Source organism: Anabrus simplex, chromosome 11, assembly GCF_040414725.1.
Source record: "Anabrus simplex isolate iqAnaSimp1 chromosome 11, ASM4041472v1, whole genome shotgun sequence".
NCBI lineage: Eukaryota > Metazoa > Arthropoda > Insecta > Orthoptera > Tettigoniidae > Anabrus > Anabrus simplex.
In genome coordinates, this window is record NC_090275.1 from 25,657,460 (window position 1) to 25,682,693 (window position 25,234).

The following is a 25,234-nucleotide window of genomic DNA, read 5'->3' on the forward strand; positions in this document are numbered from 1 at the left end:
TGTGCAGAGATCTGTACCCTTTATTAACAATCATATTTATGTGATCACCCCAATGAAGATATTTCCTTATATTAACACCTAGGTACTTACAATGATCCCCAAAAGGAACTTCACCCCATCAATGCAGTAATTAAACTTGACTTTTCCTATTTGTGAGACTCACAACCTGACTTTTAACCCTGTTTATCATCATACCATTGCGTACTGTCCATCTCACAACATTATGGAGGTCATTTTGCAGTTGCTCACTATCTTGTAACTTATTTATTACTCTGTAGAGAATAACATCATCTGCAAGCAGCCTTATCTCTGATTCCACTTCTTTACACATATCATTTATATAGATAAGAAAACATAAAGGTCCAATAATACTGCCTTGAGGAATTCCCCTCTTAATTATTATAGGGTCAGATAAAGCTTCACCTACTCTAATTCTCGAGTTCTATTTTCTAGAAATATAGCCACCCTTTCAGTCACTCTTTTTTGTAGTCCAGTAGCACTTATTTTTGCTAGTAGTCTCCCATGGTCTACCCTATCAAATGCCTTAGATAGGTTAATCGCAATACAGTCCATTTGACCTGAATTCAGGATATCTGCTATATCTTGCTGGGATCCTACAAGTTTAGCTTCAGTGGAATAACCTATCCTAAACACAAACTGCCTTCTGTCAAACAAGTTCAAACATGTCTAATATAATCAGAAAGAATGCTTTCCCAAAGCTTACATGCAATGCATGTCAAACTGACTGGCCTGTAATTTTCAGCTTTGTCTATCACTCTTTCCTTTATACACAGGAGCTACTATAGCAACTCTCCATTCATTTGGTATAGCTCCTTCATGCAAACAATAATCAAATAAGTACTTCATAATATGATACTATATCCCAACCCATTGCCTTTAGTATATCCTCAGAAATATTATCAAGTCTATCCGCTTTTCTAGTTTTCAACTTGTGTATCTTAATATAAATGTCATTGGTATCATAGGTAAATTTTAATACTTCTTTAGTATTAGTCACTTCCTCTATAAGGATGACGCTACTGTGGGCTCATCATAATCTAAAGGCTGCACCCTGTCAATATATATGTTTATCATCAGCTGTCGTTTATAATGTGGCATAATTTTTACATTCCATTCTTCTGTATATCAGTCAAGTAAGATTTCTGAGGTTTACACCTTCTGTTCTTCTCTTCTTCACTGGTGAGTAGAACCACATACTGTGGAACAAATTCTTGGAATCACAGTGCTTGTTAAGTATAGTCCCAGGGTATTTCAACGACATAGCCATTGAATCTCATGCCTAGGTTAACATCCTTGACAGATTCTCTGAACACTGCCTCAGAGAAGATGTTAAAAAGGAGAGTGGACAGGCCACAGCACTGTCGCACACCTCTCCCTGTTCCTCGTAATTGGATATTAATACATGTACAGCAAGAGCTTTAGTCAAGTTGCTGGTTATTGCCTCTGCAGTGTCTAGGCAACTAGATGATGTAATAGGTGCCAGACCCGTAACAACTCGCCCAGTGAAGTTATGGTAGTCTGCAGTAAGCTTCTGTACATTGTGATTGGTTCTTATACGTCAGTAACTGATTGGTTTAGTGCATTTCATGGTTTCTGAATTAAGTGTCGAACAGCGTATTTTTGTGTGTAGACTTAAAACCAATTCACACCAAAATGTTGAAGATTCATGAGACTGAATTGCAGAGCATGAACCGGAATATCACATGCTATGCTGTCTACAGGCTAAGAGAGGGTATTTTCAACACTTACCGTACCGTTATGAAGTTTTATTGTTTTTCGATCTGATTATCCATTCATCATAGTTGACAGGCTTACTACGGGCATACAGGAACAATATGATGGTGACCATGCTCTCGCTTACTGACACACAACATAATGGAAGAACAATAACCCGTACAGGACTCGCTATGTACATAATAAAATGTAGTACTAGTTTTTGTAATTGCCATTGTCAAATTGCTGAAATTGTGATAGTTGAATACCCTCAGGTTTCTTTGAAGTTAGGTCCTGCATCATTCAATTTTGTGGAGGGGGATAACTTTTTTTTAAATGCAGATTTGATTTTAAGTGATGGATGGGAAGGAACTGCTTTTGCTATGCCTAATATCAAAGAATTTTAAGTGTGCATTCCATTCATTGCTATTTCAATCTAAAACAGAGTAATATAGCTAGTATTGCTTCTGTGGCACAATCTGATGGGGTATTGTAACGTTTCCTGTATGGAGGTAGAATGAGTAGGTTGGAGAGATGATTTGCAAGGACATGGTGACAGTGTTGCAATAAACAACGTACTGGAAAATAGAAATGAGGCATATTCCTTAGTGTGAAATTTGTATTTTCTATCAACACTCTGATTCCACCAGATTCCTATTACACGTCAGAAAAGATATGATTGCCTTCGAGCGCCGAAGAACTTAACTGATACACAAAGCATCTTCAATGTTTCTGATTAATGCCACGTGTTGCCTGCAGCACTTTAATGGTAAACTCACCCAGGCTGGGTGTAAAGTGACCTTCGTTGCCATGCTGAGTGTGTGCCGCACTTGGTACTGTGCATTATTTCTTGGTTAGACAAAAGCAAATGGTGTTTTTCTTCCTTCCCTAAGCATTCTCCTATGATTGCGACTACATTATAGAGAGACTCTTAAACAGTTCCTTAGGATAACGCACATTTAAAGAGAAAAGTACTATTATTTTGAATGTATTAAACTCCTCTATTAAAAGACTTGCAGACCAAATCACATGTAGGTTTCAAAATACATTTTTAATGTATCATGGTATACAGAATCACCATGATGGCTGTATGGGCAGCGAAGAATTATCAAGACACTTTTGCTGGCTGCATTTCCTTTTTGAGAAAATAAACATCCTAGAGCAAAGATGGTATGAAGAATATGGATAGTTTCCGTGTTCTACACACACATCATGAAAAGTCTAAAAATATTGTTGCGTCCATTGTTTCCTTAGCATGTTTTGCAGGAATGAGAAGAGAATTCTCATTAACCCAGGCATTTAAAAAATCAACAGAAAAATACAATGAAGCTATGAAGAGAAACAGATCGACGAATTGGAGTACAAGTAGACGCAGCACAACTTCTGGCAATGTTCAAATAACATGCAGTATTTTCAGGTACTGCATTTTTTTTTTCACATATATTATGGCTATTCTTATAATTCTGTTATTCTTTACATAATTTTATACATTGAATATTGTATTATTTTGCAAAAAATATTTTTTTCCACGTAAAACATTATTAGAATACTTGAAATTAATCCTCTCCCCTACTGCATCAGTTTCGAACTGGCGACACCCAGGAAATTCACATGCCACGCCAGTGATGATTCATGTTACGTTTATTGTTTACTGTATTTCATCAAGACCTACAGTGAACATTTCTGCCATGATGTACTGTATTTCTGTCACACCGCGAGTAGCATATACTGTATACTGCCTGAAAGAAAAAAAAAAAAAAAAAAAAAATTGAAGCACGCTCAAGGGGAGAAGGAAGTAAAATAAAACTTCATATGTTGAGAAGGTATGTGATGTTATGTTAGTGATTACAAAATAGAGTCAAATTTACGAAGAATTTGGCAGTACGAGCCCACTTATGTTATACGCCCTGTGGCCTGGATACATGCACTGATTTGGTTGGGAAGGGTGCCATAAAGCTTTTGTATCCTCTCCTGTGATGGTTATGAATTTCATGTTTTTGGTCCGTATTGAACTGAGAATAATATATAAGTAATAATAATAATAACAACGTAAACGTTTCCACCTTTTCAATACTACAATATATTCACAAAATTACAAATTACACGGTACTAGTTTCGACCCATCTAGGGGTCATCATCAGCCGTATTGGAGCAAAGATCATTTGTGGCGAAATCCTAAGAGAAAAAAAAAAAAAAAAAAACATTTTCTTAGGATTTCGCCACAAATGATCTTTGCTCCAATACGGCTGATGATGACCCCTAGATGGGTCGAAACTAGTACCGTGTAATTTGTAATTTTGTGAATATATTGTAGTATTGAAAAGGTGGAAACATTTACGTTGTTATTATTATTACTTATATATTATTCCTCTCCTGTGGCGAGCTGGCCGACAACTGTTGTAACTGGTTCTTGGACATCCTGGATACTGGCACTGGGACGGAGTTGACGTCCGAACAGGTCCCACACATTCTATCGTGGACAGATCTGGGGATCTTGCTGACCACGGGAGTAGCTCAACATCATGCAAACGGTTCATAAACACACGTGCTATGTGTGAGCGAGCATTATCCTGTTGGAAAATAGCTTCATGATACTGTCGCACGAGAAGTAACTCGTATGCACGATGTCCGTGACGTACCATTGTGGTGTCGGAGTTCCCTCAGTCATTGCCAGCCTTGACCTGAAGTCGTACCTGATGGCTCCCCATACCGTGATGCCAAGAGTAACACTGCTGCGCCTCTCCAAAACATTGGAATAATGGGACCTCTCCCCAGGTCGCCGCCATACTCGCAGATGATGGTGATCTGGGGTTGTGGAGAAGTGCAATTCGTCACTGAACACAATGTGAATCCATTCATTAGCAGTCCATGCTTCCCGGTCATGGCACCACTCCAGACGCAACCGTTTGTGTTGTGTTGACAGCAGCCTACGCATGGGACGGTATTTCCATAATCCAGCTGCTGCTAGTCTCCGGCCAGTGGTGTAGGATGACACAGGATGTTGCAGGGAGTCCATTACTTGTTCTCGAATGGCAAGTGCAGATGTGGGGGGAGAGGGGTTATGATGTGCTTGGGGCACAATAGAGCGATCCTCCCTTCTGGTGGTCAGATGGGATCTACCAGAACCTTGACAACACGTGTTCCTGCCCTCAAGTTCCCATGCAGTCCAACATAGCATCACTGTCATATCCAATTGCCTCACAAATCTGGATATTGCACGATTGGACCTGCCGGCCAAATCGAGATCCACAATGAGGCCTCTTTCAAACTCTGTTAGGTGCTGATAATGCTATCTCACACGAGTACACGGCATCCCCATGTCCTTCACAGTGACCACTCAACATCTGACACTGTTCACGCCCCTTATATACCCTGGCAGGCCTGGTAACAACACTAAACACGAACAACACTATGCACTCTGGTGGCTATTCTACCCGTCGCAGAGAATTGCAACTCGAATCATTTGCATGCCCGCCGATGATGTGTACATGTACAAAGTTACATTGACATCCGACCATTTCTTCTGGGTGCTTCCCGTTTTTTTTCAGGCAGTGTATTTTCTTTTGCTGTCTTATCTTTGCTAAACTACAAAATGTAGACATACAGTAGTTATTGGTTGATGATTACTCGGGAGTGTTAAAATAGTTTCATCCGGTTTTGAAAACTGGCAACAAAGACATGAAATATAATGAAAGTGATACGTAGGTGGTAGTTGATTGTGATGTTCTAGTTGAAATGTGTTATAGAAATTGTAGTTCTAGCTTGTATTTAGATTTATAGACATTACCACCTATGCATGTTAAGTTTGTTTGTTTTTGTCATTGTGTGATTTAAGTCTTTGTTTATATGTTAAGTTTCATAGATATATATGTGCTGCCAAGACCGTATCAAATTTAATCATTGATATTACATGTTTCAAAGAACATCTGCTTGGTAAAAGAATTCCTTTATTTTTTGGTAATCATCATTAAAATGACAATCAGGGTATGTACTAACAGTATCTACATAAATTATATATTTCATGAAATAGACTTGTTATGTACCTGACATGTATATATTACAAAGTGTTGCACTGCAGTAAGTAGAATTCAGTGCTAAAACTTAGTTGTGCTTGCATTTGACCATAAAGAACTGGGCAAGTACATTACATTTCTTTCTTTTCTTTTTTTAATTTGCTCTCTGCGAAGATTGGTATAGGAATTAGAAATATGTTTTTGAAGACTCTAACGGCCGTAGCCGTGTTGAAACACCGGATCCCGTGAGATCTCCGAAGTTAAGCAACGTTGGGCGTGGTCAGGAGTTGGATGGGTTGCCACGCGCTGTTGGTGGGGGGTAAGGGAATGGAGGAGCGGAAAGGAACTGGCCACCCTACCGCACGTAAACTCCGGCTCAGGAACACCTCTGCGGAGGTTCGGACCTGCCTTCGGGCAGAATAAGCCTTACCTACCTGTAGCATGGCATTGTATGGAAGTAAAACATGGCGATAACTAGCTCAGAAAGAAAGAGAATAGAAGATTTTGAAATGTGGTGTTACAGAAGAATGCTGAAGGTTAGATGGATAGATCGAATTACAGGTGAAGAGATATTGAATCAAATTGGTTAGAGGAAAACGATTTGGTGAAATTTGACCAGAGAGAGGGAAAGAATGATAGGACATATCGTAAGACACTCAGGACTTCTTCAGTTTGAGGGAAGTGTAGGTGGTAAGTATGGTAGGGTTAGGCCAAGGCATGAATATGACAAACATATTAGAGTAGATGTAGGATGTAGTAATTACATAGAAATGCTATTTGTTTTTTGTTTTTTATGTCGCACCGTCACAGATAGGTCTTATGGCGACGATGGGACAGGAAAGGCCTAGGATTGGGAAGGAAGCGGCCGTGGGCTTTAAGGTACAGCCCCAGCATTTGCCTGGTGTGAAAATGGGAAACCACGGAAAACCATCTTCAGGGCTGCCGACGGGGTTCAAGCCCACTATCTCCTAGATGCGAGCTCACAGCTGCGCACTCCTAACCGCACGGCCAACTTGCCCGGTTACACAGAAATGAAAAGGTTACACAGGACAGGGTGATACGGAGAGGTGCATCAAACCAATCTATGGTCTGATGGCCCAGGGAACAACATATGAACGAATTTTAGTAGAAATGGTTTATTCTCTGAACAGCTTAAGTTCTTAGTTGACAGTTTGGAAATCACATGGTCACTGTCTCTCCTATGTTACCAGCGCTTGACTTCTGCAGGAATAGCCATTGCAATACGAACTTGGCACACCACCCTTGTAAAATGTAATAATCAGAAAAGATAACAAATTACAAAAGCACTGAAAACAAATTCACAAAATCTTTAAAAAAACACTGAATGTACTTACAACATCTAACACTGAAAAGATAGGAGAAAATAAATTATTCTCCACTAATGGTTGACTAAGAAAGAAGATTATGGCCTACAGTGGTAGCACTCCACTAATCTCAGATTCACTGGAAATCTTTAATCACCGACGTTATCACGAGCTCCCTGTTCAAAGAAATGATTAAATTTTGGCACAGTTCTCCCTATACCTTCATTTTCCCATGCCGTGAACCACTGTTTGTGTATGATTCACAACTTCCACCAGTCATGTGTGCTAACATTCACCGCAGAGGACAAACTGGGACAAATATTCTTATGAGGAGTAAGGGATTAGAATAAATTATCGTGGGAAATGCTCTATAAATTTCAAAGTTCTTTGAAAACGTTTAAAAAAAAGCTAGGTAAACAATTGATAGGGAATCTGCCATCTAGCAATAGTCCTAAATGCAGATGATTGATTGATTGATTGATTGATTGATTGATTGATTGATTGATTGATTGATTGATTGATTGGCACAGCTTCAGCTAACAATTTTCTTGTTTGGAAACTGTGAAATGTGTATTTTTGTAGCAGCATAACCTTATCTGAGCCTAGATCACGTCACAAGCTAGTTAGCGCAAGTTGCGATCGCAACTGAAAAAAAATTTTGGTTTGCATGTAAGTTTTAATTGTACATTACAAATATGCGCCCGATATTTGCCATTCACAATTACAGTGCACTTTACAATCAGGCGCATGTTAAGTCACAGAGTTCAAAAAATGTGTTTTTGGTAGCTCTTGGCAAAGGATTACGAGGATGAACACGTCCAAAAAAGTATAAAGTGCCGAAACAGAGTTGCTTATCACAGTAGGAGTGCTTCATGAATGCTTGCATTAAGCACTCTTCTAAGTCGCACTGCTTTCGAACATCAAAAATACGTTCGGGTGGTGTTTTAAACCTCTCTGCTCTGAAGTCATCATGTCCGACTCCAGTCCAAGAGTATCGAATAGTCTCTGAAGACTGGCGAACAGAACTGATTACGTATAAAATACACATCAGCAACAAAATTGAATCCCTTGACGAGGGTGAGAACTGATAGTCGTTAAGGATACGGTGATCTTCAATCCGCTTCAGCACCGCCTTGAACTATCAGAAGAATAGCACATCAAGTGGCTAAATGTAAGGTGTGCACCCAGGAGGGTTGGTCTTGACTGTATACAGCATGTTTTGAGGTCGGATAGCATCGATACGAGTTCTGTCACTATTAGGGATGGGTCCAGTTAGTTCATGAGGTAATTATTAATGGTTATGAATTTCATGTTTTTGGTCCGTATTGAACTGAGAATAATATATAAGTAATAATAATAACAACGTAAACATTTCTACCTTTTCAATACTAAAATATATTCACAAAATTATAAATTACACGGTACTAGTTTCGACCCATCCTAAGGATTTCACCAAAAGTGATCTTTGCTCCAATACGGCTGATGATGACCCCTAGATGGGTCGAAACTAGTACCGTGTAATTTATAATTTTGTGAATATATTTTAATATTGAAAAGGTGGAAACGTTTACGTTATTATTATTACTTATATATTATTCATGAGGTAATGTCATAGAAATAGCTCTCGCGGCACTTCGTTCAAATGAACGAGTTAGTTTATTATGAGCACGAGCAGAAAAACAGCTACCGAATGCTGCCGCCAGTCTAAGTGGAGAAATAGTATCTACAAGAGATGGAGAGACAGATAAGCTTTCTAATTTTCTATAACCCCCCTCCCCCAGTTGAGAAGTGTGTGAAGAGATGTGCTGTCATGTGACCGTTAACACGGCACACCATTTTGACATTCAAATGAACAAGGTAGTTCATTTGTGCTGCCTTCATGAAAAGAGCTCTCGCAGCACTTCGTTCAATGAACGAAGTCGTTCAAATTAACTAGGTAGTTAATTTGTGCTGTCTTCAAGGAAACACCTCACGAAGTCGTTCAAATCAAGGAGGTAGTTTATTATGAGCTGTCTTAGCATCAAGCACTAGCGATAAGACCTAGTACATACATTTTACAATAGATGGTGCTTGCTTAGGTCTTCGTCCTCTCTTAATATGATTGACGAACATTATAGCCTTCGACCGCATCCCACCTCTTACGCTGTTTAAAGCTCAGTGGTTCGAGGGGCGTATGAATCAGCTGTTTGAGAGAGAAGAAGCTATTTACCGGTTTTATACACGGTAAAACATTTCTCTAAGATGATGATTGTCCTTTTTAGCTGTTAAAGAGCTGGGGAAGACGAACTCTGTGGAAACGCCCTGTTAATAAGGAATGCTCCTGAATAGCTAACTAAGATTACAATGCTAGATGTAATTCTTTTCAGGTGTTTATAAAACCAGTGTTTTTCCTTAGTCCTGACACTACACTCACAAGCGTGGGATGTGTCAGGCCCTACCCACAGTAGGATGTATGCAGGTAAATTTATCAAAGTCTGTTAACTTTTGATGTGCTCTATTGGTGTGTAAAAACAATATTTCCATTAATATTACAATGTATGAAGGGGAGTCATGACTGAAATTATGAACTTCTATAGTTTTCTGTCCATCTCCACCTAATTTAAACATGGGGCAGGACAGATAGTGACCAAGAATAGGAATCGTCTCACAGGAAAAAGGGTCGAGCAGCTATTATTTCTGAACATTAATATCTGAACTGGTACTGTATAGGCTTTTGGGCTTATGTCATGTCAAGAAAATAAGGTGAAATTCTTCACATTTCGCAGAGAACTGTGCTCTGCGTCATCAGAAAAAATCTCGACTGTCCACGAGAAAGGCTTCTCGTGATATGCTCTATTGGTGTGTAAAATCTAATTCTCTCAATATTTCCATTAATATTACAATGTATGAAGGGGAGGGGCTGCCTGGCCGAGGCGGTAAAGGCGCGCTCGGTTCGCCCGGAAGGACGTGGGTTCGAATTCCCATCAGGAATTGAAATAATAACAGTAAGTTATTTATTAGACCACCTAATCAATACAAAGTCTAGTCTTGGATGATTTACATAAATTTGTTAACTAATAGTGGTACATGTTTCGCCTTCCCTGAAGGCATCATCAGCCATAGTCTTAACCTTAAATTAAAAATAAGCGTCTAAATAACATGTAATAATGAAATTAATTTTAAAATCTTGAGGAGATTTGAAGTAAAATAACATTAAAAATAACAATGATGATTTAAAAAATACAATGTGATGAGATATAATAGTGGAAGTATTAACAAAATTAACATTAGAAGGCTGCTAAAATAAGTGCAGTGGATAAAACAACAGATTGTTATACAACAAGTAGTAAGATTGCATAAAAATAAAGTTGATAGTCTGGCGGTTATAATTAGACGATGCCGAAAAATCGTATATAATCAAAGTAAAGAAGAGAGAATAAAAGTCAACGGTTGGTTGAGCGATCCAAAGTTAATCATAATCTTGAAGATAAAAGACGAAAGTCAGAGGCATATGGTGAAGTTGTAGAACACGTTGAGGATATGTTGTAGAATAGAAGTTGAAGAACAGTTTCGAATAGGATCTCTATGGACCATCTCAAAATTTGAAGTAATGCTCAAATGTTGCAAGTTGTAAGTTTGTAGATATTCTAGTTGAAAAGGCATATAATAGTGGAATCATTTGAGGGTGACAAAGATAGCTTGTAACGTTATGAGTTAGAAGTATTTGCAACAGTAGTCTTCTTGCTGCGTGTGTTACATGTAATCCCCGTCAGGAAGTCTTAAAATCTAAGAAACAAGATTTCCACTCCCGGAGGTGCACGTGGTCCTGAGGTTCACTTTGCCTACACCAAAAATGAGTACCAGGTTAATTCCTGAGGGTAAAGGCGGCCGGGCGTAGAGCTAACCACTCTACCCCAAAAAGTGCTGAGGTTACGGATAATGGAAGTCTTTACCTTCCACCCCTCCAAGGGCCTTCATGGCCTGTATGGAGATGACTAGCTTTGCTTTGGAAGGGGGGTCTTTCTCATGGACAGTAGAGATTTTCTTCTGATGACGCAGAGCAGAGCTCTCTGCGAAACGTAAAGAATTTCACCTTATTTTCTTGACACGGCCCAAAAGCCTATACAGGGTATCATGTCTATAAGTACGGGTGATGAAAGCATCAATGGCAAAAAAAAATTATCTGAACCGTTTAACGGCCCCTCATTTACTGTTACGGCTTTCAGGGACGTCGAGGTGCCAAAATTCTATCCCACAGGATTTCTTTTGTGTGCCAGTAAAACTTTTGACAAGAGGCTGCCGTATTTGGGCACCTTGAAATTTATGAGTGTTTTCTATATGGTATGAATAATTTAACATATTTTAGTTGTTTATTCTTCTACGCCGATACACTCATCTTAAGATTAAGTGGAGAAATGGTATCTATGAGAGACGGAGAGACATAAGGTTTCTAATTTTCTATAACTCCTTCTCCCCCAGTTGAAAAGTGTGAGAGGAAATGTGCTGTCTTGTGACCATTAACATGGCACGCCATTGGCCATTCGCTTACGAGCTTATTTTGTCGTTCATTTGTGCTGCCTTCATGGAAACAGCTCTCGCGGCACTTTGTTCATTATGAGCTATCTTAGGGAAAGAACGGCGTGAGTTAGTACGTACATTTTACAATAGATGGTGCTTGCTTTGGTCTTCGTCCTCTAACATGTTGTATGCTCATTGTGATCGACCCATTCAAAATATTTGAACGAACTCGTACCAGTTCAAATAAATGAGTTGGTCAAATGAACTAGACTAGTTCTACTCATTATATGTCCCGAGCGAATCAACCAGAAGAAGAGACTCCTTCGCTCCAAATGGGAAGTAGACATCTTGAAAGAATTGCGTCAGGATTTGTTTCATGATTAGGCCGGACTTTGAGGCCACTTGAATAAGATTTTGTGGTTTCAGCATGTGTTGCACCACTCGCACTCCAAACTGACTATAAGTTTGTGGTAAATTACCTGCATCTTTGGAAACACTTATCCACTTGCCGATGTAACAGTTTGGATGGTGTAAGAATGAGTTGTTGCATGATCACTCCGCACCGAACTTCTTACAGACTTCTCTCCCTTGAAATGCAGAGTTCGTGATGAGTGAATTTATTTCCATATACCACTTTGATTGGTATTATAAATCTGTATACGTTCCATGGTGTTCATTAAGGATATTACCTCATTGCAAAACTCGTCACATCTTTCATTCTCATCATCATCTGTCTCTATTCCAGGTTTTAGTATTTACACATTTTGTTATTGCCCAGGAGCCAAGATGGTGCCTCTGTGTAAACCTTGCAGCTCATCCATGGATAGATCCAGTGAATCGAGTCAGCCCTATTTCTCGAGCCATTTCCAAACCCCAAGCACGAATATCTCTGTCTTGAACATTAGTGCCTAGAACAGTTCTCGCCAACTTTAATTTTTCAGCTACATAATCATCAAGCACGTGAAATTCTGAGTGCTGGTCTTTCTCCCCTTTCTCTTCCAAGTGACGTAAATATCGTAGGTGATCTTGCACCATGAAGCTTAATCTTTTAGTTTTTTTCAGAATCCTGGAATGCAATTATTTTCTTTGCCTTTTCAAAACATATATCACTCCACTTCTTCCTCTTTGGTGGGCTTGGTAGATAAACAGACGCCTGGCTTCTGTCACTTCTTAATCATCACTTCTGGATCATCCATAATTTTTTCACAATCAGACAAGTTGTCTTCTGCATATTCATATTCTTCAATATATTCTATAATATTTTCGTGATGTATATTATTACCATTGGTTGCCACTGTTTCATCTATAGCATTGATTATGATTGCAGCTGCATTTATCTCCCTTACTGTAAGTTCTGTGTATCTTCTTTTGTGTTTGTAATGGCTAACAATCATGCTCGTTATATTTTCATGATTCATTATCACACGATTGCATTGACAGTGAGAGTAACGTGACTTGCTACGAAATAGGTAACACCACAAACGGATGGATTAACTGCTGAGATTGATGCAACTGAGACGGGGGGGGGTCACTATTATACTGGTTTCCTTCCTCTTATGCTTCATGTCTGTCTGGTTCTCCTAGATGTCACCTCAGACACTTCGTCAGGCGACCTTCACTATGGTGCAGCATGTGTCGACCATAGTGTCACTGCAAATAACTACATTAGCTAGAGAAAAAATGTTTACGATGACTAAAGATACTAAAGTCATATCATGTTAGGTATGGTCCATTGTGATCGGAATATCGAACTTCATCGCCTACAGTGTAATTGGCGATGGCATTTAGTTTCTAAATTTTTGTAATCAGCACCTCAGACATATTCAAACCAACCACAACACAAGGGCAACTGCGATCGCATCTTGCGCTAACTCCCTTGTCAGTAGCATTAAAGTGGCAATGATACGGTGGAATTACTTTGTGTTCATGATGCGTCCAATATATTGGCAACTTTCCTTCACAAGTTCCAACAGTTCATCTTTCCTCTTGTCATGAGTAGTGAGGCAAAGACTAGAAATAACTTATGAAAAATACAAATTACTAAAGAAAATGCAAAAGATCAAGAACCGTACTGAATGCCATACGAGCTGTACAAGTTAGCTTAACACTTTCCATACTGCTCATTTTAGTTGTGCCTGGTATGAGGATACTGGAGGTTTTTTTTTGTTTTTCTCCGTATATTCAGGTTTTTACTGAAAGATTTTGAAATTATATCTTTTATTTTCAGTTAAAGTCTGTTATTTAATGTTTACTTATTAGATTTTTTTTTTTAATTTTTTGTATTTATTTACCTACCTATCCTAAATTAGTTTTGACAGATTGTAGAACCTCATAGGTATAGATTAACTAAGTCAAAACTGAAAAGAAGTGCCGTCTAATAAAACAAAAATCTCTATTCATTCATGGTTGTTTCTGTTATAAACAGGATTATTGTATGTTTTTCTTGAATTACCGAATAATTGCTTGTGGACATATAGGTATTCCGTGCACGCACTCCTCCCGAGGCCATCGACCTGGTGTCGCGGCTATTGGAGTACACCCCATCGTCCCGCATCTCCCCTCTCCAAGCATGTGCTCACACTTTCTTCGATGAACTCCGTGAGACCAACACTCGATTGCCCAATGGCCGGGAATTGCCACCCCTTTTCAACTTCACGGAACATGGTAAGTATAATATTCTGTACCTAAAAGTTATTGTTTCAGAAACACCTTCTGCTAACTACATTGGAATAATTATATCTTTTGAAACATGTCTACATGAAAGCTGACTGAAATATCTTTTTAAAGGAGTTATTAAGTTGTAATCTTCACAACTCTCTTAAAGTGCCTCTTATTTTTTATTCCTTGTCATATACTATCAAGTTGGGTAGAAATTGAACAAATATAACTTTCTAACTTCTTGGAAATTCTGGTAAAAGATCTCAAATAGCACATGTGGTCTTAGCCAGCAAAAATAATTAAAATTCAGCCATGGGCTGCCCAACAGAATTCTAGTTTCTCTACCAATTTTTTTATTATTATGATTATTGCTATTATTCTTCTTTTATTTTTTTTATTTACAAAACTTCCTCCCAATGGAGGTAGCCCAAAAGGACTCGGTATACCCACATGATGATTATAATTAACATTAAAATTATAATTACGATATTAAAATATAATATTATATAAATTTCAAACAACGTCTAAAGGTGTCGATAAGATGGTGATTCAGAATTTGACAACTCTTCTTTAGTATTGTGGTGACTATCTCATGTCGTACAAAAGTTGGAATGTGATATTTTTTCAAAATTCCTCAAAAAAACCAAGTTATGGCACCTCGTGCTCCTGTCAGTAGACTTCCCTTACAGAAGACTGAGGTTTGAATCCTGGTTGAACCTGGGTTGAGATATTCATCTCAAAAATCAAATGCATCAGGGAGGGCATCCAGCCTTAAACCCCTGACCAAAACCAAAATGTGGCTGTGTAGTTCCAACGACTCCAGAAATAACTGGGATAAGCTGCAGGAATTAAAAGTTGTTATAAATACTAAGAACTCTAAGAACTCATACAATAGGTTCTCAGGATATATTGTACTTCACAAATTGTCTATGAAATGCTGGAAATTGTGAACTTAATCCACTGATAATATTAATGAAACACAAATTATATTCTTTGTAAAGAAAATATGATTGCATTTTTTAACAATCTTTTATCATTTGCTCATGTTTGTGTGTAATTATAATTTAGATGTATAACCCTTGTGATGTTAAGAAATAACTTTTCATTCCTCTGTGAACTTCATGAAAATGTGACGATATTTCATCTCGGATGCAGGCTCAGCTCTAGATGTATCTACCTTGAATTATTTTTGACAGACTGAAGAACCCCACAGTTGTAGTGGTGATGATGACTGTTTTAAGAGGAAGTACAACTGGGCAACCATCCTCTATATAACACTAATCACCGAGCTCGATAGCTGCAGTCGCTTAATTGCGGCCAGTATCCAGTATTCGGGAGGTAGTAGGTTCGAACCCCACTGTCGGCAGCCCTGAAAATGGTTTTCCGTGGTTTCCCATTTTCACACCAGGCACATGCTGGGGCTGTACCTTAATTAAGGCCATGGCCGCTTCCTTCCCACTCCTAGCCCTTCCTTGTCCCATTGTCGCCATAAGACCTATCTGTGTTGGTGCGACGTAAAGCAACTAGCAAAATATATATAACACTAATCAGAGGGGAAAAAGGGAAGGGATCCAACACTTCGAAAAATGAAGGTATCGGCCAAAGAGAGGCAAGGACCATGAAGGGCGTGAAAATGAAAGACTCCTTAGCCCTAACAAACCTAATAGCGTAAGGGTCGGAAAAGAACAAGAGTTGACCAATGAAGGTCGGATATATGAAAGTGAGGAGCCTGGCACAAGTAAGTGGATGCAATACCAGGACTCAGCTAAGGGCCCCGTGGTCACCAACCCACGCTCCAATGTTCCGAGTCCCTGGGGCCCATGTCAGTCGCCTCTTACGACAGGCAGGGGATACCGTGGGTGTTATTCTACCGCCTCCACCCACAGGGGGACCCCACAGTTATAGATGAATATAGAGAGACAAGGCATTCATATCATACATAACTACTGTATACAGAGAGCTCACCTGGAAGTTGGAACACCTGCAAAATTAATGGATGATTTATTTATTAATTAGCTGATGTACCCGTGCTTCGCTATGGAATTCTACATTGTATACAGAATTGTAGATTAGGTAGTGTACACATTGTGAGCAAAACTGTATTAAATTGCATAGCTCTTAACATTACCCTAGAAATGCACAGAGAAATCACCAAACGTCTTTTCTCATATGAAGACTGCGTTAGGGAATTTTCATTGTAATGGTAGGCCCCCTTGCCTACTATCAGTCACGATCAGGTTGGGGAAGTTCATTATAATGGCAGACACTCACTCTCCACCTGCCTTTTTACATCCTCAGAAAGACCATCTTAGTGGTTTTCCCAACTGAAATGAACGTAGGTCATTACAATGATGTCAGTAGGAATGGCGCGAGTAAAAGCAATGATTTCGCATGAAATACTCGATCAAATTAAAAACCACACATTTTCTCACTTTTAACGAACAGTCCACAAAGTTTCAGAGCTGGGGAATGACCAGGCCGCAGACAGCCGTGATCCGTGAACACTCTTAGTCTTTTTTCGGAGGGGGGGGTGTCGAATAGTGGAGAGTCCCAGGGCAAAAACTATGCCCTTTTACTAATCTGTTTCCTAGGAATACCTGGTGAGTCAGAAAATCTCAATTTACTACACTAGCGGCAAAAAAATCCATCTGACATGGAGGAAATTTCTTCCTCCAAGCCAGAGGAGAAACCCCCTCTTCACTGCTAATTTGGAATAAATTCGACGTACAATTTAATAAAAGTGAAGAGGAAGAAGCTCTTTTTAAGATATGGCTCTTTTCAGGGTTCAATTTTGAGTTATTTAGTGAAATGTGATACTATAATTTGTGGAATATGCCTAAATTGTAATTCTAGACCATGTCATACTACTACTACTACTACTACTACTACTACTACTACTACTAAGTGAGCCTCTGCCTTAAGTGTGCACACTGCTCTTTCAAAACAGCGCGTCAGAGTAGGGATCGAATAGCTGGAATACTATGATAACCTGTGTGTTAGGTACCAGCAGTACGGTATCAGAACATGTATGAACCAGAGGAATGACATGGTAAAAAAGAAAGTTTTCTAACTCCCCAGCTATTTCCCGCCAATATTCAGTCAGGCTGTTATACTTGATACACAGCAGTAATCCCATCTATCAGAGTTGAGCAGCAGTATGAGAGACAAAGAACATCACAACAAACAATGGTCAGTGTAATGGGCTTTCAATATTGCAGGCCTTCACACTTAGTTTTCTTCCGACTGTGAAATACCATCTTATCATAGTCGGTACGGTAAAACTGAATAAAACATAAATAGTCGGAAATTGTATTCTTTCATCGCCATAAGACCTATCTGTGTCGGTGCGACGTAAAGCCCCTAGCAAAAAAAAAAAAAAATTGTATTCTTTATAACTTTTGTTATGTAGTACTTTTCGATAGGACCCATAACATAGGTATTTAAAAATTAAATTTTGGGCGCCTTCCTCTAATCTACAATTTCATCCAGGGCGAATAAAATTGTAACTTGGACTGTAGTTTCTTATTCCCTGACTCTGTATACCGACTTTCATTAAATTTTTTAAACCCATTTTCTCGTGGCTCGGCATCGATAAGGACTTGGTAACAAAAATACAAATTCATGAATATCTGTGTTATAAAAGCCTGTACGATAATAATGTATGGCATAAATGATCGGACATGTAATTCTATATAACTTTAGTTACGTAGTATTTATCGATAGGACCACTAGTAATATAAATATTTGAGAATTAAATTTTAGGCCTTCCCCTAAACTACAATTTCACTCAGCGTGAGTAAAATTATTTATAGCCTAGATTGTAGTGGCTTATCCCCCGACTTCACATACCGATTATCATCAAATTCTCTTCAGCCGTTTTCTCGTGATGCGTGTACATACATACATACATACATACATACATACATACATACAGACAGACAGACAGACAGACAGACAGACAGACAGAAATTATGGAAAAGTAAAAGGTGTATTTCCTTGTTACTGTGGGCATGACAGAAATACCATTCTTTTCAAATTCTGAGCAATGTACAGACAAAACTCTTTTGTATTTATTTATTTATTTATTTATTTATTTATGTATTTATTTATTTATAAAAATCTGAAAATGATCATGGCTTACCTGCTAGAACACAATTCTTTTTATGATCTGCACATCCATAGAATGTGCCAATATGTGAACTGCTTGATATCGAAATTGAACTTCTGCAGATTTTATGAAATATTCGGTTTTGGTGCGATGATAGGTAGGACCACCGTTTGGTTTTGAAAGGACCCCTCTACAGTCCACACCAACGCTGTGCCATGCTTGCAGAATCTCAGTGTGATACTAAATTGGGTTAATCTGCTGTAGAAGTGCATAATATCAGTATTGTTTTGACAATAATTCATTATATTGGACTGCTGTGATTGGAATTGCTTTCTGTGTTTCAGTGATCCTTGTGTTGATATTGTACTTCATTTTCATATTACTGTTAAGTTTGGCATTATTGCTTCAGTGTTCAGACTAAGAATTGGATTTATACCTTTCAAAAGCAATAACAATACATTTTGTCATTATTTGTGGGTTTTACAATGCTTAGTAAAGCTAAAGGTTCCACCTATTCAATACGTTATCGTAATGGTCTATTTAGAACATCACATATTTATTTAACTTATCATAAAATACATCTTTGGGACCGGTTTCGGCAATCCACTATGCCATCATCAGCCATTGAGTTTTTTTGTAGCAAGGAACATTCAAAAATTTAAAAATATGCAATAGCAAGTCCTATTCTTACATGAAAAACATTAAAAATATAGCTAAATAGCATAGGCCCATTGTACTATACAAATAACATGTCTTTTTTGAAAAATACAATATTATTTAGTGCATCTAAAATTATTTTTTATATATAATTGGCAAAGTCTATGATTTGGTATACCTTATGTACAATAGAATAATGTAAAATTGATAAAAGAATCTACTTTTGCCATTTAAACCACAGTTTTTAAAACAACAAGTCCTATTTTACATGGAAAATATTAAAACTTGGCTAGGTAGTATTAACCCTTTTTTTATGTTATACAAGTAACATGTCTTGTTAAAAAATATAGTATTGTTTGGTGCATCTAGAATTGTTTTTTAGGTGCTTAAAAAGACTATGGTTTGATATAGTTGATACACAGGAAATTTTCTATAAAATTGATGAATGTTTCTATAAAAACCTCTGTCATTTTTTAAACACAGTTTCTTAGTTCCTCATAATATGCGACTTGTACTGTTTTAGATAATAAATACAGGTTCTTCTTCCTTAAAACTTATTGACACAACAGTCTGTTTGACTATGTAAGGAGTAGCAGATTCTGATGTGTTTTTTCTTGTTTGAGTATTTGAACCTTGCTTCTAGTATTTTCCAATGTAAATAACTGTGTGGCTGAGGCCGAAACTATGGTTAAGATCTTGAATATTATTTTATGTGCCAGATGGAAATGGGCCGTAAATAGTGTTAATTGAAATAATAACATTAAGTTCTTTATGTTCTTCATTATGTTCTTTTGACATCACCAACATGTATACTAATATCCCTATCAACAATACTATTAACATCATAAAAAACAATCTGTTGAAACATAGCACATTGAGTAAAATCGAAATTGATGAATGGTTAAAATTACTTAATTTCGTTTTAGACAACAACTATTTTACCTTCAATAAGAAAATTTACAAACAAGAAGGTCTAGCGATGGGAGACCCGTTATCTGGAATACTAGCCGATATATACTTAGATAATCTCGAACATAGTAAGATTATTAATAACATCAACGGGCTCTGTCTTTGGCATCGCTATGTTGATGATACCATAGCTATCATTGATAAACAAATCAACAACAGCAATAACATACTATCATTTCTCAACAACTTAGATAATAATATTAAATTCACTAAAGAAGATGAGTTCAATAACTCTTTGAACTTCTTAGATATCAAAATCACACGAGCATTGAACAAATTCGACTTCCAAATATACAGAAAACCCACCTTTTCTCCAACAACCATAAAAAATTATTCTTTACATCCCAACTCACATAAAAAAGCCACTTATCACAGTTTAATATATAGAGCATTAAAGATCCCTATGTCCTCTATTAATTTAAAGAAAGAATTACTATTCATCAAGGAAATAGCTAAATTCAATGGATTTAACATGAATATGATTGATAAAATCATCAATAAAACCAAACTGAAACTAGCTACCAATTTAACTCCAGTGAAACCCGTCAAACCAAAATACGCTAAATTCACGTTCACTAACCATAGCATTTACCCGATAACCAATTCATTAATGAAGCACGAAATAAAAATAGCCTACACAACAAAAAACACTTATCGTAATTTATTCTTCAATCACAACTCTATTAACATCACAGACAATAGTTACTCTGGATCAGGAATATACAGATTGAAATGCTCTACATGTAACTTTTCTTATGTTGGCCAAACTGGGCGCTACTCTACCAGATACGCCGAGCATTACAATGCCCAAAGACACAACAAATTCTCCGCAATGGCCAACCATATGAGGGACACCGGGCATAAATTCACCACAATAGAACAAGACCTCCATATCCTAAAAAGAGTCGATAAAAGCAAACTCATGACAGAATATGAAAACTTATTTATTTTCCTCGACCAACATTTTAATAAAGATAAGAATCTAAATGACACTATTGATAAAAAAAGCCCCTTGTATGAACAGATTCTTATTTCATTACGAGAATCAACTTCCCTCACCAACAAATTCTTAAAAATCTTCAACCTCACATCAATTAGAGTTCCCACCTCCCCTACAGCTAATATACCCCCCTCCCTTCCCCCCGCCGCTCGTACCTCTAATTCAAATACAACCAATAAACCCATAGCCACACCCACCGTAACATCGCTCCCTCCAATAGCCTTACACCGTTACAACACGCGCAGTAATACACTCTCTTCCTTCCCTCCCACCAATAGCAGCCCCCCTCTAATAGTCACGTCAACGCAAACAGATCCCCCTCCAGCACAAAACTTCAGTTATAACACACGTAGCAAGAAGTCTACTGTTGCAAATACTTCTAACTCATAATGTTACAAGCTATCTTTGTCACCGTCAAATGGTAAGTGCACACTATTCTACTTCAATATTTTCAAATATCTTTTCACACAATTAACTCTACGTTTCTTGCTTCCTTTTACAGATTCCACTTTCATATGCTTTTTCAACTAGAATATCTACAAACTCACAATTTACAACATTTGAACATCACTTCAAATTTTGAGATAGTCCATAGTGATCCTATTTGAAACTGTTCTTCAACTTCTATTCACCAACTTCATATCCTCAACGTGTTCTACAACTTCACCATATGCATCTGACTTTCGTCTTTTATCTTCAAGATCATGATTAACTTCGGATCTCTCGACTACCTTTGACTTTTATTCTCTCTTCTTTACTTTCATTATATACCATTTTTCGCCATCGTCTAATTATAACCGCCAGACTATCAACTTTACTTTTATGCAATCTTACTACTTGTTTTATAACAATCTGTTGTTTTATCCATTGTACTTATTTTTAGCAGCCTTCTAATGTTAATTTTGTTAATACTTCCACTATTATATCTCATCACATTGTATTTTCAAACCATCATTGTTATTTTTAATGTTATTTTACTTCAAATCTCTTCAAGATTTTAAAATTCATTTCATTACTACATGTTATTTAGACGCTTATTTTTAATTTAAGGTTAAGACTATGGCTGATAATGCCTTCAGGGAAGGCGAAACATGTACCACTCTTAGCTAACAAATTTATGTAAATCATCCAAGACGATTTTGTATTGATTAGGTGGTCAAATAAATAACTTAATGTTATTATTTCAATCAAATATCATCAATACGGACCAAAAATGATATTTATTACATGTAATAATAGTGTTAATCTCGAACCAGTACGGACCTCACGTTGAATGTAACAGCGTGCATTGTATTTTTCAAAAAAGACATGTTATTTGTATAGTACAATGGGCCTATGCTATTTAGCTATATTTTTAATGTTTTTCATGTAAGAATAGGACTTGCTATTGCATATTTTTAAATTTTTGAATGTTCCTTGCTATAAAAAACTCAATGGCTGATGATGGCATAGTGGATTGCCGAAACCGGTCCCAAAGATGTATTTTATGATAAGTTAAATAAATATGTGATGTTCTAAATAGACCATTACGATAACGTATTGAATAGGTGGAACGTTTAGCTTTACTAAGCATTGTAAAATCTTGAGTCAATACGGACAAAAAATGAAGTTTTTAATACTAAAAAAAATTGTGGGTTTGCCGGGCTGAGTGGCTCAGACGGTTAAGGCGCTGGCCTTCTAACCCCAACTTGGCAGGTTCGATCCTGGCTCAGTCCGGTGGTATTTGAAGGTGCTCAAATACGACAGACCCGTGTCATTAGATTTACTGGCATGTAAAAGAACTCCTTCTTCTTGAGGCGCCTTCTCCTAGCGGAGGTTGGCGGTCCACATAGCCAGCTCTGGACGTGATGTTGCAGCATGGAAAGCATCTTCTGAAGTGCAGTTGTGCCATCTTCGGATGTCCTTCAGCCATGAATTCTTCTGCCAACAGATCTTTTCCCCTGTATTTTACCTTCAATGATGAGTTGTAATAGCTGGTACTTCTCGCCTCTCATAATGTGACCTAGATATTGGGTTTTTCTTTTTTTAACAGTATGTAATAGTTCTTTTTGTTTCTTCATGCGATGAAGGACTTTGTCATTTGAAATTTTCAGGACCCACGGTATTCGGAGTAGGCGGCGATATAGATACATTTCAAAAGCATCAATTCTTTTTTCTAGATTCTGGTCAAGGGTCCAGCTTTCACATCCAAAGAGAAAAATGGAGAATACATAGCACCGAATCATTCGCATTCTTAATTGCACACTTAGATCCGATTTTGTAAATAGCTGTTTCATGCTAAAAAATTGCCTCCTGGCCTGTTCTATTCTAGATTTTATCTCCCTCTTGGAATAACATTCCTCATCTAGCACAGTACCCAAGTATTTGAAGGAGGATACTTGTTCAATCTTACTGCCGTTTATTGACAGGGTTGCTGGAATTTTTCTTTTAGAGAAGACTACAACTTTGGTCTTGGAAGCGTTGACAAACAGGCCAAACTCTTCACTGCGCTGGACTAATTTGTCTATCATGCATTGGAGCACAGGTAATTCATTTGCTATGACAACAGTATCATCTGCGTACCTGATATTGTTAATTGCCTGTCCATTTATAACTATCCCGCTGTTTTCCTCCAACAATACCTCCTTAAATATTGCCTCAGAATAAATGTTGAATAAGAGAGGTGCCAGCACACAACCCTGACGAACACCTTTTCTGATTGTAGACGCTTCTGATGTTCTTTGGTCGATTTTGACATCTGCGGTTTGATTCCAGTACAGTGCGCTGATAATGCATAAATCGCATTGGTCAATACCATGTTAAAAATTAAATAACTGGAAAGGAGGTTCAACCTATTCAATACTCAAAAGAAAGAAACGTAGCAATCACATTTCTATTTGAATGGGACCGGTTTCGACCTTAGTCTAGGTCATCATCAGCCATAAAAAACATGTAAAATGTTTAAGAATGTTGTAGGTCAGTTTTTCACTCTGTTAGGCACAAAGACACGACATCACATTATGTTCTGCACAAAGTCACAACATTAACAATCAACTTGCGAAGATCAAAAAGGCTTGAATTCGCAGACGAACAGATCTGTAGAAGAAAGCCGCCAGCTCCCGGTGACCACGCGGCACACCCAAGGTCACGCGCTGCGGCCAAACACCAAAGTAGAGTGGGGAACGTTTCGAAGGTCCAGAACCTGTCACGGCTGCGGGAAGCCAAGTACGTATATAAAAATATACGATGCCAATCAGTATAACCGAATGAGCACCCGCACTCCAGCTAAGATCTTGGTAAACAGTTGACTTGAAAAAACAATTGTAGAGAGAAGAAAAAAATGTAGTAAAAAGCGCAATATCGGAAAACAAATGAAAACTTATATGCACAGTGCGCTATTTTAAAAAAAAAAAAAAATTTAGGTTATGATTGAAGTAGTCGAAGTTGGCGCAAGACAAAAATTTTTGAAAGAGGAGAATAAATTAAACGAGGAAGAGTGATAGTGAAATAAGAGAAAGAATAAAAGAAATTGAGGTTAGATGGTAACGAGGAAAGATAAGATAGGGAAATGAAGGAGGGGTAGTTTAAGGTGGGTTAGGAGGGTGGGTTATCGGAGGTAGAAAATGTGGGTGGGAACTATGTAAGACATGGAAAATAGAATTGGGGTTTTGGAATTTGGAATTTTTGAGAAGAAGAATTAGGAAGTCAAAAAGGATATTGGGTTTTTCAGAAATGTCGTTTAAATTGAAATTAGGGTTGAAGTACTGGTCAAGGTGGATAAAGCAATTTTCAGTAATGTTTAAGAGGGGGCCTTTGTTAATGATTTTAAGTATGTTTATGTCATTGTCAATACTGGTGAAACTATGTTTGGAGTCTTGTATGTGCTGTCCTATGGCAGAGAATCTGTTGTATTTAATGGCGTTGACATGTTCAGAGTACCTGATATTGAAGTTGCGGCCAGTTTGTCCGACGTAGGAGGAACTGCAGTTGTTGCATTTAAATCTGTATACACCAGAATTAGAAAAGGCATTAGACTTATTTAGAGAGTTAGAGTTGTGTAAGATATCAAGACTTCTATTGTTAGTTCTAAAAGAAATTTTCATATTATGTTTTTTAAAGATATTAGTTATTTTATAAGCATCCTGAGTAAAAGTGAAGGTGGAAAAAGCAGTTGGTTTTATTATGTCTTTAGATAAAGTGGTTTTTGGACGGTGTTTGAATTTGTTGATGATGCGGTTAATGAAGGAGTTGTTAAAGCCATTAAATTTAGCAATGTTGCGGATGGTGTTTAATT

The 25,234-nt window shown here is 37.7% G+C and overlaps 1 protein-coding gene across 5 annotated transcripts in view; it reads left to right on the forward strand.

Moving 5' to 3' along the window:
- Nucleotides 1-25,234, forward strand: part of LOC136883358 (glycogen synthase kinase-3 beta) — a 480,420-nt gene that overhangs the window by 431,956 nt on the left and 23,230 nt on the right. For all 5 annotated transcript variants that reach the window (XM_067155618.2, XM_067155620.2, XM_067155619.2 and 2 more), the window contains one exon: nt 14,047-14,233. In XM_067155618.2, the coding sequence (XP_067011719.1) occupies nt 14,047-14,233 (187 nt within the window). The remainder of the gene's footprint in view (nt 1-14,046; nt 14,234-25,234) is intronic.